The 12,458-nt window shown below is 38.2% G+C and overlaps 1 protein-coding gene and 1 non-coding gene across 2 annotated transcripts in view; both read right to left on the bottom strand.

The window, feature by feature from the left end:
• The window catches only part of CATSPERB (cation channel sperm associated auxiliary subunit beta), a 153,142-nt gene that overhangs the window by 125,535 nt on the left and 15,149 nt on the right, over positions 1-12,458 (bottom strand). The window contains exons 5-6 of the mRNA XM_023205482.1: positions 5,186-5,281; positions 1,558-1,707 (exon numbers count right to left, since the gene is read on the bottom strand). Of these exons, the coding sequence (XP_023061250.1) occupies positions 1,558-1,707; positions 5,186-5,281 (246 nt within the window). The remainder of the gene's footprint in view (positions 1-1,557; positions 1,708-5,185; positions 5,282-12,458) is intronic.
• LOC111538436 lies at positions 12,195-12,418 on the bottom strand. Its single transcript, XR_002730355.1, has one exon. It is a non-coding gene; the product is annotated as a small nucleolar RNA U3 (small nucleolar RNA).

Raw genomic sequence — 12,458 nt, 5'->3', positions numbered from 1 at the left:
TTCTTTAATTTTTATATGTATTTATTTTTCTTTATATTCACTGAATTTGGTGTCTAGGAGGTCATCAATCAGCTAGGAACAATAATTAGAATAATACTATTAGTAGTTGAAATGTGTAATGACATTGTAATATTGTGATATAAAGAGAAATATATATTTGGTTTTCCCTGGCTCCTGATAGAGAACTACTAAAACCCCCACAATTTCCTGCATGATGGAGTGCTAGTAACATCCTTTGTTCAAACATTTGGTCTCCGGCCTCAGTTCCTGATACAGAACCCCTAAACTCTTTGGAATTTCCTGGGTGATGTGATTGTCTTTTGTTCTAATGAAGCAACTCTTGACAGACCCCCAGATAGCTTTAAGATGTGGGGTGGTTGTCAGAAAAAGCAAGCCATGATTAGAAGCTTAGAGCCTTCAGCCCCTCAGTGCATCTCCCAGGAAGTGGGAAGGGGCTGGAGATTGAATAAATAATTGATCATGCCTATGTAATAAAGCCTCCATAAAAATCCTTACAGTGCAGGTTTTGGTATGCTAAAACACATCTACATCCGGGCGAGGTGGCGGGTGCCTGTAGTCCCAGCTACTCTGGAGGCTGAGGCAGGAGAATGGCGTAAACCCAGGAGGCGGAGCTTGCAGTGAGCTGAGATCCGGCCACTGCACTCCAGTCAGGGTGACAGAGCGAGACTCTGCCTCAAAAAAAAAAAAAAAAAAAAAAAGAAGCTCCTTTACTTGGGAATCTTTCGGACCTTGCCCAACTGTTTACTGTATCCTTTGTTTTGTCCTTTATAATAAACTGGCAAACCTAAATAAATGTTCCCCTGAGTTCTATGGGTTGTGCTAGCAAATTATTGAACTCAAGGAAGGGGTTGTGGGACCTCCCCAAATTATAATTAGTTGATTGGAACTACAACCTAGGACTTGTGACCGGCATTTGAATTGGGGGACAGTCTTGGGGAACTGAGCCCTTAATCTGTTGTTGGTTGGGGAGAAGGGTCTGTGCTAACTCCAGATAGCTAGTGCCAGAATTGAATTAAACCATAGGGCACCTACTTGGTCATCCACAGAGAACTGGAGAATCACTTGGTGTGGAAAATCCATACATTTGGTAGTAGAGTGTTATGAAATGAATATATAGAGAAACAGTTGTTTCTTTCCCTACATAGATGCTCTCAGATATTACAGTAGTAATGAAAAAATGCAAGCATAAACAAAGTAATGTAGTATTTCAGGAACAACAATACCTATTTATACATGGCAGGAATAGCAGATAATCTCTGGGAGAAAGTAACATATTAATGGGGGGCATGGGATAAAGGAAATTAGGAGACACACTAAAGTCACAATTAACATGACAAAAAGTCACAGCAAGAAAACATACTTAGTATATCACACTTGCAAGCAGACAACACACAGCATTGAAGAATAAATTTATAGATATTTTTAGGAAACAATTTTCCTTCCCTATGTCTATGCATTTATTTCTGCTGCCAGTTAAACATTACTGTTATAAAATACAAATGCCAACATCAACATTTAATGTAGCTGTAAACCTACCATCAAATAGTGTATCCATAATGAAGCCTAGTAATGCCACGTCATTGGCACAGGGGCATTTTGTCACTTTGAGCTCTACCACACGTGGATATACTTTACCCATCTCACTTTCTGGAATCTCAACCCCAGGAGCCCACTGAAGAATCGGTTCTGCAGAAATCAAATTTGGGTGTTTAAATGGTGGGAGCACCCTTGAAAATGGAACATTGCTACTTTCCTTTAAAGGTTTTAAAAGAACTATGTAAATAAACCGTTCTATAGTTCAAAAAAGGTGTATTACCTCACTCTGCATTGGTTAAAAATCAGTCAGTGACTATTTTCCAGGATATAAGGAGTAAAGTCTAATTCCCCTTGATGGGGGGCTGGCAAGGTTACATTGCAGCATGTGGAATGGGAGAGATTGCTTTGGCCACATTTGAAAAATACCATTTGCCACAGGATCTGTCCCTAGAAATGAAATTGCTGGATCACAGAATACACATATTTATAACTTCTGAGCCCGCTCATTTACTTTTTGTTCTCTTCCCAATCCCACTGAAATAGCAGTAGATACATAAAAATGAGAATAAATCCAGAGTGGCAGGGGAGAACAGGGACAGTTATCATTAGTGGCCAAGAGACTTAGAGGGATTTCTGGAAGATAGTTGAAAAATACTATTTGCCACAGGATCTATCTGTATAAATGGAATTGCGAAATCACAGAATACATTTATAACTTCTGCTTCAAGAGCCTACTCATTTACTTTCTGTTCTGTTCCCAATCTCATTGAAACAACAGTAGGTAGATGAAAATGAGAATAAATCCAGAGTAGCAGTGGTGAACAGGGACAGTTATCATTAGGGGCCAAGAGACTTAGAAGGATTTCTGCAAGATAGAAGTTGGGAATGAGATGCAGAAGAAAAAGCAATCAGAGGTGAGGCATCTCCAATGCAGCACAGGCAGAATAGCAGCACTAGTGGCGAATAAGGTCTTTCACGTGGCAAACCAGGCCTTCCAGAATCTAACGTCCTCTTGGTTCCTCAGCCTTACTTCTTGCCAGAACTGCCCTCCTACTAGAGGCTCTAGTTCACGGGGCTTTAAATATCTGTTTTTCTCACAACCCTATTTTTCAGTCCTCGATGTGAATGTCTTCCTCTTTGGGAAGCCTTCCATGATGCCCTAGAATGAGTGAGGCTCTCCTCCCAGGTGCTCCAATAGGACTCTGCACTCACTGTAACTAGAAGAATCAGGGTACACTCTTCCTCACCAGACCAGGGTAGACAATGAGCCTTTTGAAAGAACATCATCAGACAAGGCTTCACAAATTTTAAAACTTAAAATATTACTTTTGGATATGCAAAGGATTGGAGCTAAAGTCGAATTTTCATGCATTAAAAAAAGGGAGGGTATTTTTTCTTTTGGAAAAAAAATGGGGGAAAAAAAGAGTACAAAAAGTAAGGCAGGGCAATTTGAAAGACTACTGCTATCTGAATTTCAAAAATAGTCAAAGCACTTTTAAGAGCAGAGATAACTAATAACCAGTTATTTAGCTATTTACATTCTCCTCTGTCTCCCCACCTTTCAACAAAATCTGCTACAAACCCAAAGACTTTATGTGATATTTTTTTTCACTTTGTGCAAAGCAAGAAGCTAACTTTTCATCAGGGTAGACATAGTGCAGCACAGGGACAGCCAAGAAGGGAAAGAGACACAATCTCTAACTACACTAATTCACCAGGAAGTCCAGAATACACTAATTCCAGAATTCACAGAAATGTGGGGCAAAGGGTGTAGTATGTGTTTGCAGACCATTCACACCCAGGTCAGGGAGATTTCAGCCTACCACTGGACATCACTGAGCTGACAATGTCTCCCTACTTATATACAAGCTCCTGAAGTCAGGTAGTATATCTTAAGCATTTTAAGAACAAAGAAGTGATTAAAAGTTTTGACAGCTACTAAGAAGCTAAAAAGGGGACAGAAAAGTGACCAATATGAAGGTCGCTGGTGACTGTGATTAGCAGCAGTTTGAGTAGCGTGGAGGAGATGGAAATAAATGAGTGGTTTGGGGTGTGGATTGGATATAAAGAAATAGAGACAAGGTTTTACACTCTCTTTTTGAGTTCAGTAGTGAATAAAGATTTCTAACTCTAGCTTTAACTCTTGATTCCTATTTCCCAGTGTCTGCTCCTCCTGTCTTCAGCATTTTGGTGAATGATAACATCCTCTACTTGAATGTTTGAGTAAGAAATCCAGGCATCATCCTTGTTACTTCTGTTTTCCCCCACCTTAGTCCACCAAGAAGCCATAGCAGCTCTACTTTCAAAATGTATTCTGAAGGCTCTGCTCACCACCTCCACTGCTAATGCTACTGTCCATCTACTCCAGACCTTCTCAAGGGGACTACTGCAACAACTGCTACCAGTTTCCTTTATTCCATTCTTGCTATCCTTCCTCAAGAGTTATTCTCTATACAGCAGCCAAAATGATCTTTTCATTATAAAAGATAAATCAGAATTTATTACTTCTCTGCTTAAAATATCCCAATGGCTCTAAATCATAATTACAATAAAGTCCACACTTTTTACCAAGATCCCTGCCAGCTTCTCCAAACTCATGATCCACCACTCTGTCATTTACTATGCTTCAGCAACACTAATCTCCTTTCAGTTCTTCAAACAGATCAATCTCATCTCCGCATGTGGCGCTTTCAAAGATCTACCAATTTGTGAAGCTTTTTGCTGCAATTATACCTCAGTATATTCTAAACAAATGTAAGTTAGCATTTTAATACAGAATGTAATATTTTAGGTGCATCTCAATTTGTAAATGATTCAGATTTCAGATCTTTTAAAAATTGATATAACAATTTTATATTGATATTTCAGTACTTAAAAAGTAGCATAGGATATCAGACTATCAGAGTGCCAAAGACAGTATTGCAATTACTATTGGACAATTAGTAACACTGTTGTTGTTTCTTTTTTTTAAATTTTGGAAGCTACCTAAAACTACATACTTTTTTGGAATAAGTAAATATAATCAACTTTATACGCCATTGTTTATAATGACCCTCAATATGGCCACAGTAAAATATGTATTTCCTTTTTTTTTTTTTTTTTTTTGAGACACAGTCTCACTCTGTTGCCCAGGCTGGAATACACTGGTGCGATCTTGGCTCACTGCAACCTCTGCCTGCCTCCTGGGTTCAAGTGATTCTCCTGCCTCAGTCTCCCAAGTAGCTAGGACTACAGGTGTGCATCATCACACCTGGTTAACTTTTGTATTTTTTTTTTTTTTTGGTAGAGATGGAGTTTCACCATGGTGTCCAGGCCAGTCTCAAACTCCTGGCCTCAACTGATCTGCCCACCTTGGCCTCCCAAAGTGCTGGGATTACAGGCATGAGCCACCCTGCCCAGCCTGTATTTCCATATTTCTATAGCACTCTTTGCAGATCTCTGTTAATAATTTACCCACATGTATTTAATTATTTGTCCTATCAGATTGTGAGTGTCTCAAGGGTCATGACTCTCTCTCTTTTTTTTCTTTTTTTAATCTCTAGGACCTCAGAATCTGTCATATAGCAGACGTCAAAGTTTGTTGAAACAATATATGAATTCCATTTTACTTCTGTCTGTTGGCATTTACCTCGTATACGATCCAATAGAGTTCCTTCAGTAGCATAAATATTTAGACCATGATGTAAAGTGATCCTTACCAACCATTCTTCTACAGCTGCAATATCTGTTTGAAAACAAAAGGCAAATAATCAACTATGTTTTCATATGTCGTGTTGGTGAAATTTAATGATATGTGAACATTACCAACAATGATAGCCTTTCCCTTTCCAACCATTTTGTTGGCATTTATATGTCAAATTTCATATGTTTTCCCTATAAATATTTTGCTCATAAAATAATAAAAAAGAATTATGAAGTGATATTACCATCATAGCAATGAATCTAGATACTAATAGTATTTAGGTCATAATTGTTCTCCTAGAGCTGTAGGGGGTTGATAAAAAGCAAATTATGACTCTTCTTGTGAAGCAGACCATGATTAATTAAAATGTATCCTATAAACCCTAAGGTGAACAACAAAAAAAGCTTTTAAGGTGTAACTAATAAGCCAATAGTGGATATAAAATGGAATCATAGAAAATAATGAATATGAATGAAGACAGAAAAAGAGGAGAAAAGCAAAACAGGAGATTGAACAAATAGAAACAACATGCAAGGTGGTAGTTTTTTTGTTTTTTTGTTTTTTTTTTTTTTGAGACGGAGTCTCGCTCTGTTGCCCAGGCTGGAGTGCAGTGGCTGGATCTCAGCTCAGCTCACTGCAAGCTCCGCCTCCCGGGTTCCCGCCATTCTCCTGCCTCAGCCTCCGGAGTAGCTGGGACTACAGGCGCCCGCCACCTCGCCTGGCTAGATTTTTGTATTTTTTAGTAGAGACGGGGTTTCACCGTGTTCGCCAGGATGGTCTCAATCTCCTGACTTCGTGATCCGCCCGTCTCGGCCTCCCAAAGTGCTGGGATTACAGGCTTGAGCCACCGTGCACGGCCTAAAATATCATCTAAAAGAATAGATTCGACAGATTAGATGTAAACATCAAAATTAAACTATATGTTATTTATAACAAACTTATTTTAAATGTAAAAGCATAAATAAGTTAAAAGAATGGATAGGGCCTGGGGAAGCCAAAAGCAGTAGCTTTAGCCTGGGAGCTGCTGAAGTGGCTGTACCCATGGGCCAAGGCTGAGGTTGAAACTGAAACAGGGGTTCACTCATGAAGAACATGCCTAGTCCAAATGGTCTGGCTGCATAGACCCCGTGTCCACCCAGGCATCTAGGCAGGTCTGTGCACTGTCATGGCAAGGCTATGGCTACACTGGTGGCTACTAAAGCAGCCAGTGCCCAAGTACATCAATTGCTATCCGTGCCTCTTGCTGTCATCATTCTCCATCAAGAAGTTCCTGGACTTTGGGAGAGATAATGGCTTGAGAGAACATCATATATGATTTTACAAAGGGAGATTCCTGTGCTACCAGCTAACACAGTGAATGAAGCCAATTTTCTGCTGGGTAAGTGGTTTAACAGGCCTTCAATGGGATTGGTTCAAAGTTGGTATATGCAGAACTTTCTTGAAGTTTTAGAATATAAAAATAAGGGCCAGGCACGGTGGCTCATACCTGTTATCCCAGCACTTTGGGAGGCCGAGGTGGGCAGAGCATGAGGTCAGGAGATTGAGACCATCCTGGCTAGCATGGTGAAACCCCGTCTCTACTAAAAATACAAAAAAAAAAAAAAATTAACCGGGCATGGTGGCGGGCGCCTGTAGTCCCAGCTACTCAGGAGGCTGAGGCAGGAGAATGGCATGAACCCAGGAGGTGGAGCTTGCAGTGAGCCGAGTGAGTCACTGCACTCCAGCCTGGGCGACAAAGCGAGATTTCATCTCAAAAAAAAAAAAAAAAAGAATTTAAAAATAAGAGCCCTGAAGATCTGAAGATCCACAGGTCTTAGATAACTTTCAATAAGTACTGATGAAAGTAGAAAAATGTGGTTTCTATAGTGGTACATGGAGTGATTGAATACAAGAAAAATTATGTGTTTGAGTCTTTTATTAGTAGTATTGCCAGTATCTTCCAGAATGGTTTTATCCCAACTCCATTTCTTCCCACATGCTTATTAACTAGCACACAATTCTGTTTGATGGTGACACTATCCCTGCTCATTCTAAACACAGAAGAAATAGTGATCTCACCTGTAATGTGGCTGATGTAGTGAACAATGTATATGAAACAGCCAAGTGGCTGTGTGAATAGTATTAGCTGGTAAGCTCCAGAGGTGGAAGTTGAAGAGGTCAGTGCCAAAGCTCCAGACAAACCTATTCAAGTAGTTTATATGTCTATACATCTGTTATACATGCAATTCAAGAACTCAGTGAGAACAACAGTAGCACTCCATGAAGACAGAAAATAAAGATATTTGGCTGTTAAAACCCTTGTTATTTGGGTTAAAAGAAAAGATTTATTCATTAAGATAAGTGACCGAGGTGGTGTGACTCACTTTGAATATGCATCTTTTTAAAATTATATGTATTCAAATTCTAATAGACATAGCTATAGCCTATAAGAGTTGTCCCTTTGGCTGGATTCAGTTAAAAGTCACCATTTTTTTCATCTGAGTGCTATATATTTTTAAGGACATCTAATACTATGTGATGGAATAAATGGGTATTGATGCTGTCACTTATTTAAAGGCTGTTTTAAGTGAATCATTTGAGAGACTTCCAGTTTTTAAGAACTCTACTTGGCACCATTACAAAACTACACCTGAAGCTGATGATTGATATGATCCTAGCAGTAAACCCAGAGATGCTTCAAAATATAAGACTAAACAGGAAAAGGTCAGTACTGATAGAACCTTCTAGTACTCTATGTGAAGAAAGATTGTCTTTTATAAGTCAATCAGAGAGAACACCTTTCGTCTACCCACTCTTGAGCGTGGCACTATAACTACTCTAGTGGCTGAATGTTTGTTTCCTCCATGCCAGTTGGATGTTTTCATGGAGCCTTTCCTGTAGCCACTCTGACTCTTCCATTAAACTAGTAACTTGAATAATTTTTTACCGTATCTTGCTGCAGTGTGGTTAGTGACACAAAGAAAGAGCTTCCCTAGAGCTCTAGCATCCTCATACCCTCCACCTCATTATTATAGAGTTAAGTGTCTACAGTCTCCACAGGATTCTGAACTTTCTTCCCATTCTGGACATAGCATATACCCACTGTGACCAAATATAATGCTTGTCTCAAACCACTGATTAGGGGCTCAGGGTATGTGAAATTTAAAGACATCAGATGAGTCCATCTGATAATTCAGTCCCAGGGTCCTTCCTTCCTCATATGCATATCTCCGCCACTCTTTTAGACTTTTGTCTTCCTCCATCTGATTATATTTTCCTCATGAGGTATGGGTACTTTTGTGTTAGATCTTACTCACTGATGCACTTGTTTTATTTTATTTATTTTTTGAGACAGAGTCTCTGTCTCCCAGGCTGGAGTGCAGTGGTGCCATCTCAGCTCACTGCAACCACCACTTCCCGGGTTCAAGTGACCCTCCTGCCTCAGCCTCCCAAGTAGCTGGGATTACAGGCATGTGCCACCACACCCAGCTAATTTTTGTATTTTTAGTAGAGACAGGTTTTCACCATGTTGGCCAGGCTGGTCTCGAACTGCTGACCTCAAGTGATCTGCCGGCCTTGGCCTCCCAAAGTGTTGGGATTATAGGTGTGAGCCACTGCACCCAGCTGGTTTTAAGATTCATTTGTGTACTTCCATTCTGTTGATGAAAGTGTTCCAAAAGTTGTCTTGAAAAAAAGGTGAAAGGATGAAGAAATATGACACTAATCAAAAGAAGGTTGTAGCAGCCATATCAATGTCTGATGAAGGAGAGTTCAGACCAATGCAATATCAGGAATAAAGAGGGACAATACATATGATAAAGGCATGACAACCCTTAGTGTAGACATGCTTAACAACAGAGCTTCAAAATACATAAATCAAAAGTTATGTCAAGAGTACATGGAACATTTACTAAATAAGTCATAAAACACATTTTAATAAATTAAATTGCTATCACATGAAATACACCCTCTAAACATAATGGAATAAGCTAGAAAAATCAATAACAGAAAGACATCTGAAAAATTCCCCAATATTTGAACATTTTACAACACACTTCTAAAAAACCATATATCAAAGAGAAAGTGCTGTGGGGAATTAGAAAATATTTTTAATTGAAAGAAAATGAAAATACAACATCACAATTTATTGGATGCAGATAAAGCAATACTTATAGAGAAATATATAGCAGTAAAATACTTGCATTAGAAAAAAGAAATCTCAAATTAATTACAGTAAGTTCTCACCTAACATCGTCAATATGTTCTTGGAAACTAGGACTTTAGGCAAAACAATGTATAACAGAACCAATTTCACCACAGGCAAATTGATATAAACAAGAGTTAAGTTTCTACAGCATATGCCTGGTCACAAAAACATCACCAAACTTCTAAATAAAGACCCCAAATTCTTTTAATATTAAACACTAAAATAAATGTGAGCTATGCATAGATTTTAAAAAGATTAGTAAAAACAAGTAAGATAATTACTTACCCAATGTTTGGTGAATCCGTAAGTAATGGTGGTCATAGTGGTGGTGGATTAAATCAAGGAATAAATGTTTGCAAAGGAAAACTGTAAGGAGCATCCTCTACCACATGCAGTTAAAAAACAATCACAAACATGGCAGGCTAACTGTGGGCTTTTGTATTGCATCATTTACTGTCATGCATTTGTTTGTATGATTATCGTATACTTTATAAATTTTTACTTTATAATAATTTGTAATTATTCATTCATTCATCCAGTTTCTAGCCTGCTTATTTCAGTTCAGAATCACAGGAGCCTACTCCAGCAGCTCAGGAACAAGGCAGGAACCAACCCTAGATTGAACGCCATTTCATCACAAGGTGCACTTACACACACACTCAAGCTCAGTCATACGGGGACAATTTAGACACACCAATTAACCCAACATGCACATCTTTGGCTGTGCTAGGAAACTAGAGTACTCAGAGAAAACCTATGCAGACAGGGGGAGAACATGAGCACTCCACACAGACAGTGGTCCTGGCCAGGAATTGACTTTCTTTCCTTATCAATATTATAATGAAATGATGTTGAATGAAATGAGGTTATTCAAAGATCTGCTATATATGCAGCAGGCTTTGGAAGATAGTAAAGAGTTTGTAAAGGGGCAGATAGTAAATATTTGGGGCCTTATATGTCGTATGATATCTGTTACACCACTTCAACTATACCACTGTAGCATAAAAGCAGCCACAGAAGACACATAAATAAATGAGCATGATTGTGCTCCAATAAAATTTTATTTACAAAAATAGGCAGTAGGCAGGATCAGGGGTCAGTAGTTTGCTGATCCCTGATCTAAAGATTCCTAACAAACTAGAAAAAAAAAAAAAAAAAGAAGCAAATTAAATCCAGTGCAAGTAGAACGATAAGATAAAGAATGGCAATTGATGAAATTAGGAACAGAAAAAAATATACACAATTAATGAAATAATGAAATCAAAAGATGTCTCTTTGAAACATAAAAACTGATGAATCTCTGCAAGACTAATAATTTAAAAAATACAAATAACTCATGTTAGAGATAAAATAGGGAACACCACTACAGACACTATAGATATTCTAAGGATAAGAAGGGAATATCACAAACAACTCTGTGTCTATAGATTCAACAACTTAGATGAAATGAACACTTTCTTTGAAAGACACAAACTGCCAAAGCTCACTTAAGGAGAAACAGAAAACCTGAATATTCCTAAATCTATTAAGGGATAATGAATGTGTATTTAAAATCCTTCCACAAAGAAAACTCCAAGTCCAGATATCTCCACTGGTTAATACCACTAAACATTTAATGAAAAGGTGACACCAATTCTACAAAAACTCGTCCAGAATATAGAAAAGCAGAGAACTCATCCAAACTCATTTTGTAATGACAACCTTACTCAAATACCAAAATGAGATAAAAACATTACAAGAAAAGAAAAGAAATCTCCAGACTGATAACCTAGGAAACCTAGTAGCCAAATGAATCCAGGAATATATAAATAAGATAATACATCATGACCAAGTGTTGTTTGTCCTAGGATTCCAAGACTGGTTCAAAATTCAAAAATGAATCAATGTAATTTATCATATCAACAGACAATTATAAGAAAATCCTTATAATCATCTCAATAGATGCAAAAAATCATTTAACAAGATTTGACACCAATAATAAAAACTCAGCAAACTTGTAATGAAGGAAATTTCTTCAACCTGATGAAGGGCGCCTATGTAAAACACAAATGTTTTTTCCCTAAAACTGGAAACAAGGCAAGGATGTCCTCTTTTACTATTCCTTTCATACCGGAATCATACTAGAGGTCCTACCAGTACAATAAGGCAAAAAAAAAAAAAAAAAAAAAAAACCAAAACAACAACAACAACAACAACAACAAAGAAACAAAATTAATACATATTGGAAGAGAAGAAATAAACTTATCTCCATTCCTAAATGAGTAATTATCCATGTAGAAAATCCCAAAGAATATATTAAAAGCTATTAGAACTAATAAGTGAATTGAACAAGATTGCAGTATACAAGATCAATAAACAGAACTCAATCATTTTTCTACATACGAACAATGAACAATTGGAAATCAACATAGTAAAAAGTACCACTTACAATAACACTGAAACCATAAACTACTTTTTTTTTTCTGAGACGGAGTCTCTCTCTGTCACCTAGGCTGGAGTGTAATGGTGCAATCTCGACTCACTGCAACCTCTGCCTCCTGGGTTCAAGCAATTGTACTGCCTCAGTCTCTTGAGTAGCTGGGATTACAGGTACTCTCAACTGCGCCAGGCTAATTTTTGTATTTTTAGTAGAAACAGGGTTTCGCCATGTAGGTCAGGCTGGTTTTGAACCCCTGACCTCAGGTGATCTGCCCGCCTCGGCCTCCCAAAGTGCTGAGATTACAGGCCTGAGCCACCACGCCTTAAAAAACAAAAACCAAAAAAACAGAAACCACTCAAACTGCATTCTCTCCCTCTCCCTCTACCACAAGAAGAGAAGAATGATCATCAATGGCAAATGGCAGTTGCAGCCAACCAACACCAGGCGCCAGCTTCACGCTTAGGAGAGAATGCTGAGCCTTTGCCTTGTAGTTTCCAGTGCTCTACACATTCACAGAAGCTTCTCTAGTAACAAAGTAACAGACTATAGAGATGATTCCTGAAAGAATGATTTTGGTATACTTTTTTTTTTTTTTTTTAATATGCAAGTTCTCT

The sequence above is a fragment of the Piliocolobus tephrosceles genome, chromosome 6 (genome assembly GCF_002776525.5).
Source record: "Piliocolobus tephrosceles isolate RC106 chromosome 6, ASM277652v3, whole genome shotgun sequence".
NCBI classification, from domain to species: Eukaryota; Metazoa; Chordata; class Mammalia; order Primates; family Cercopithecidae; genus Piliocolobus; species Piliocolobus tephrosceles.
This window is presented reverse-complemented; position numbering and strand designations above follow the sequence as displayed.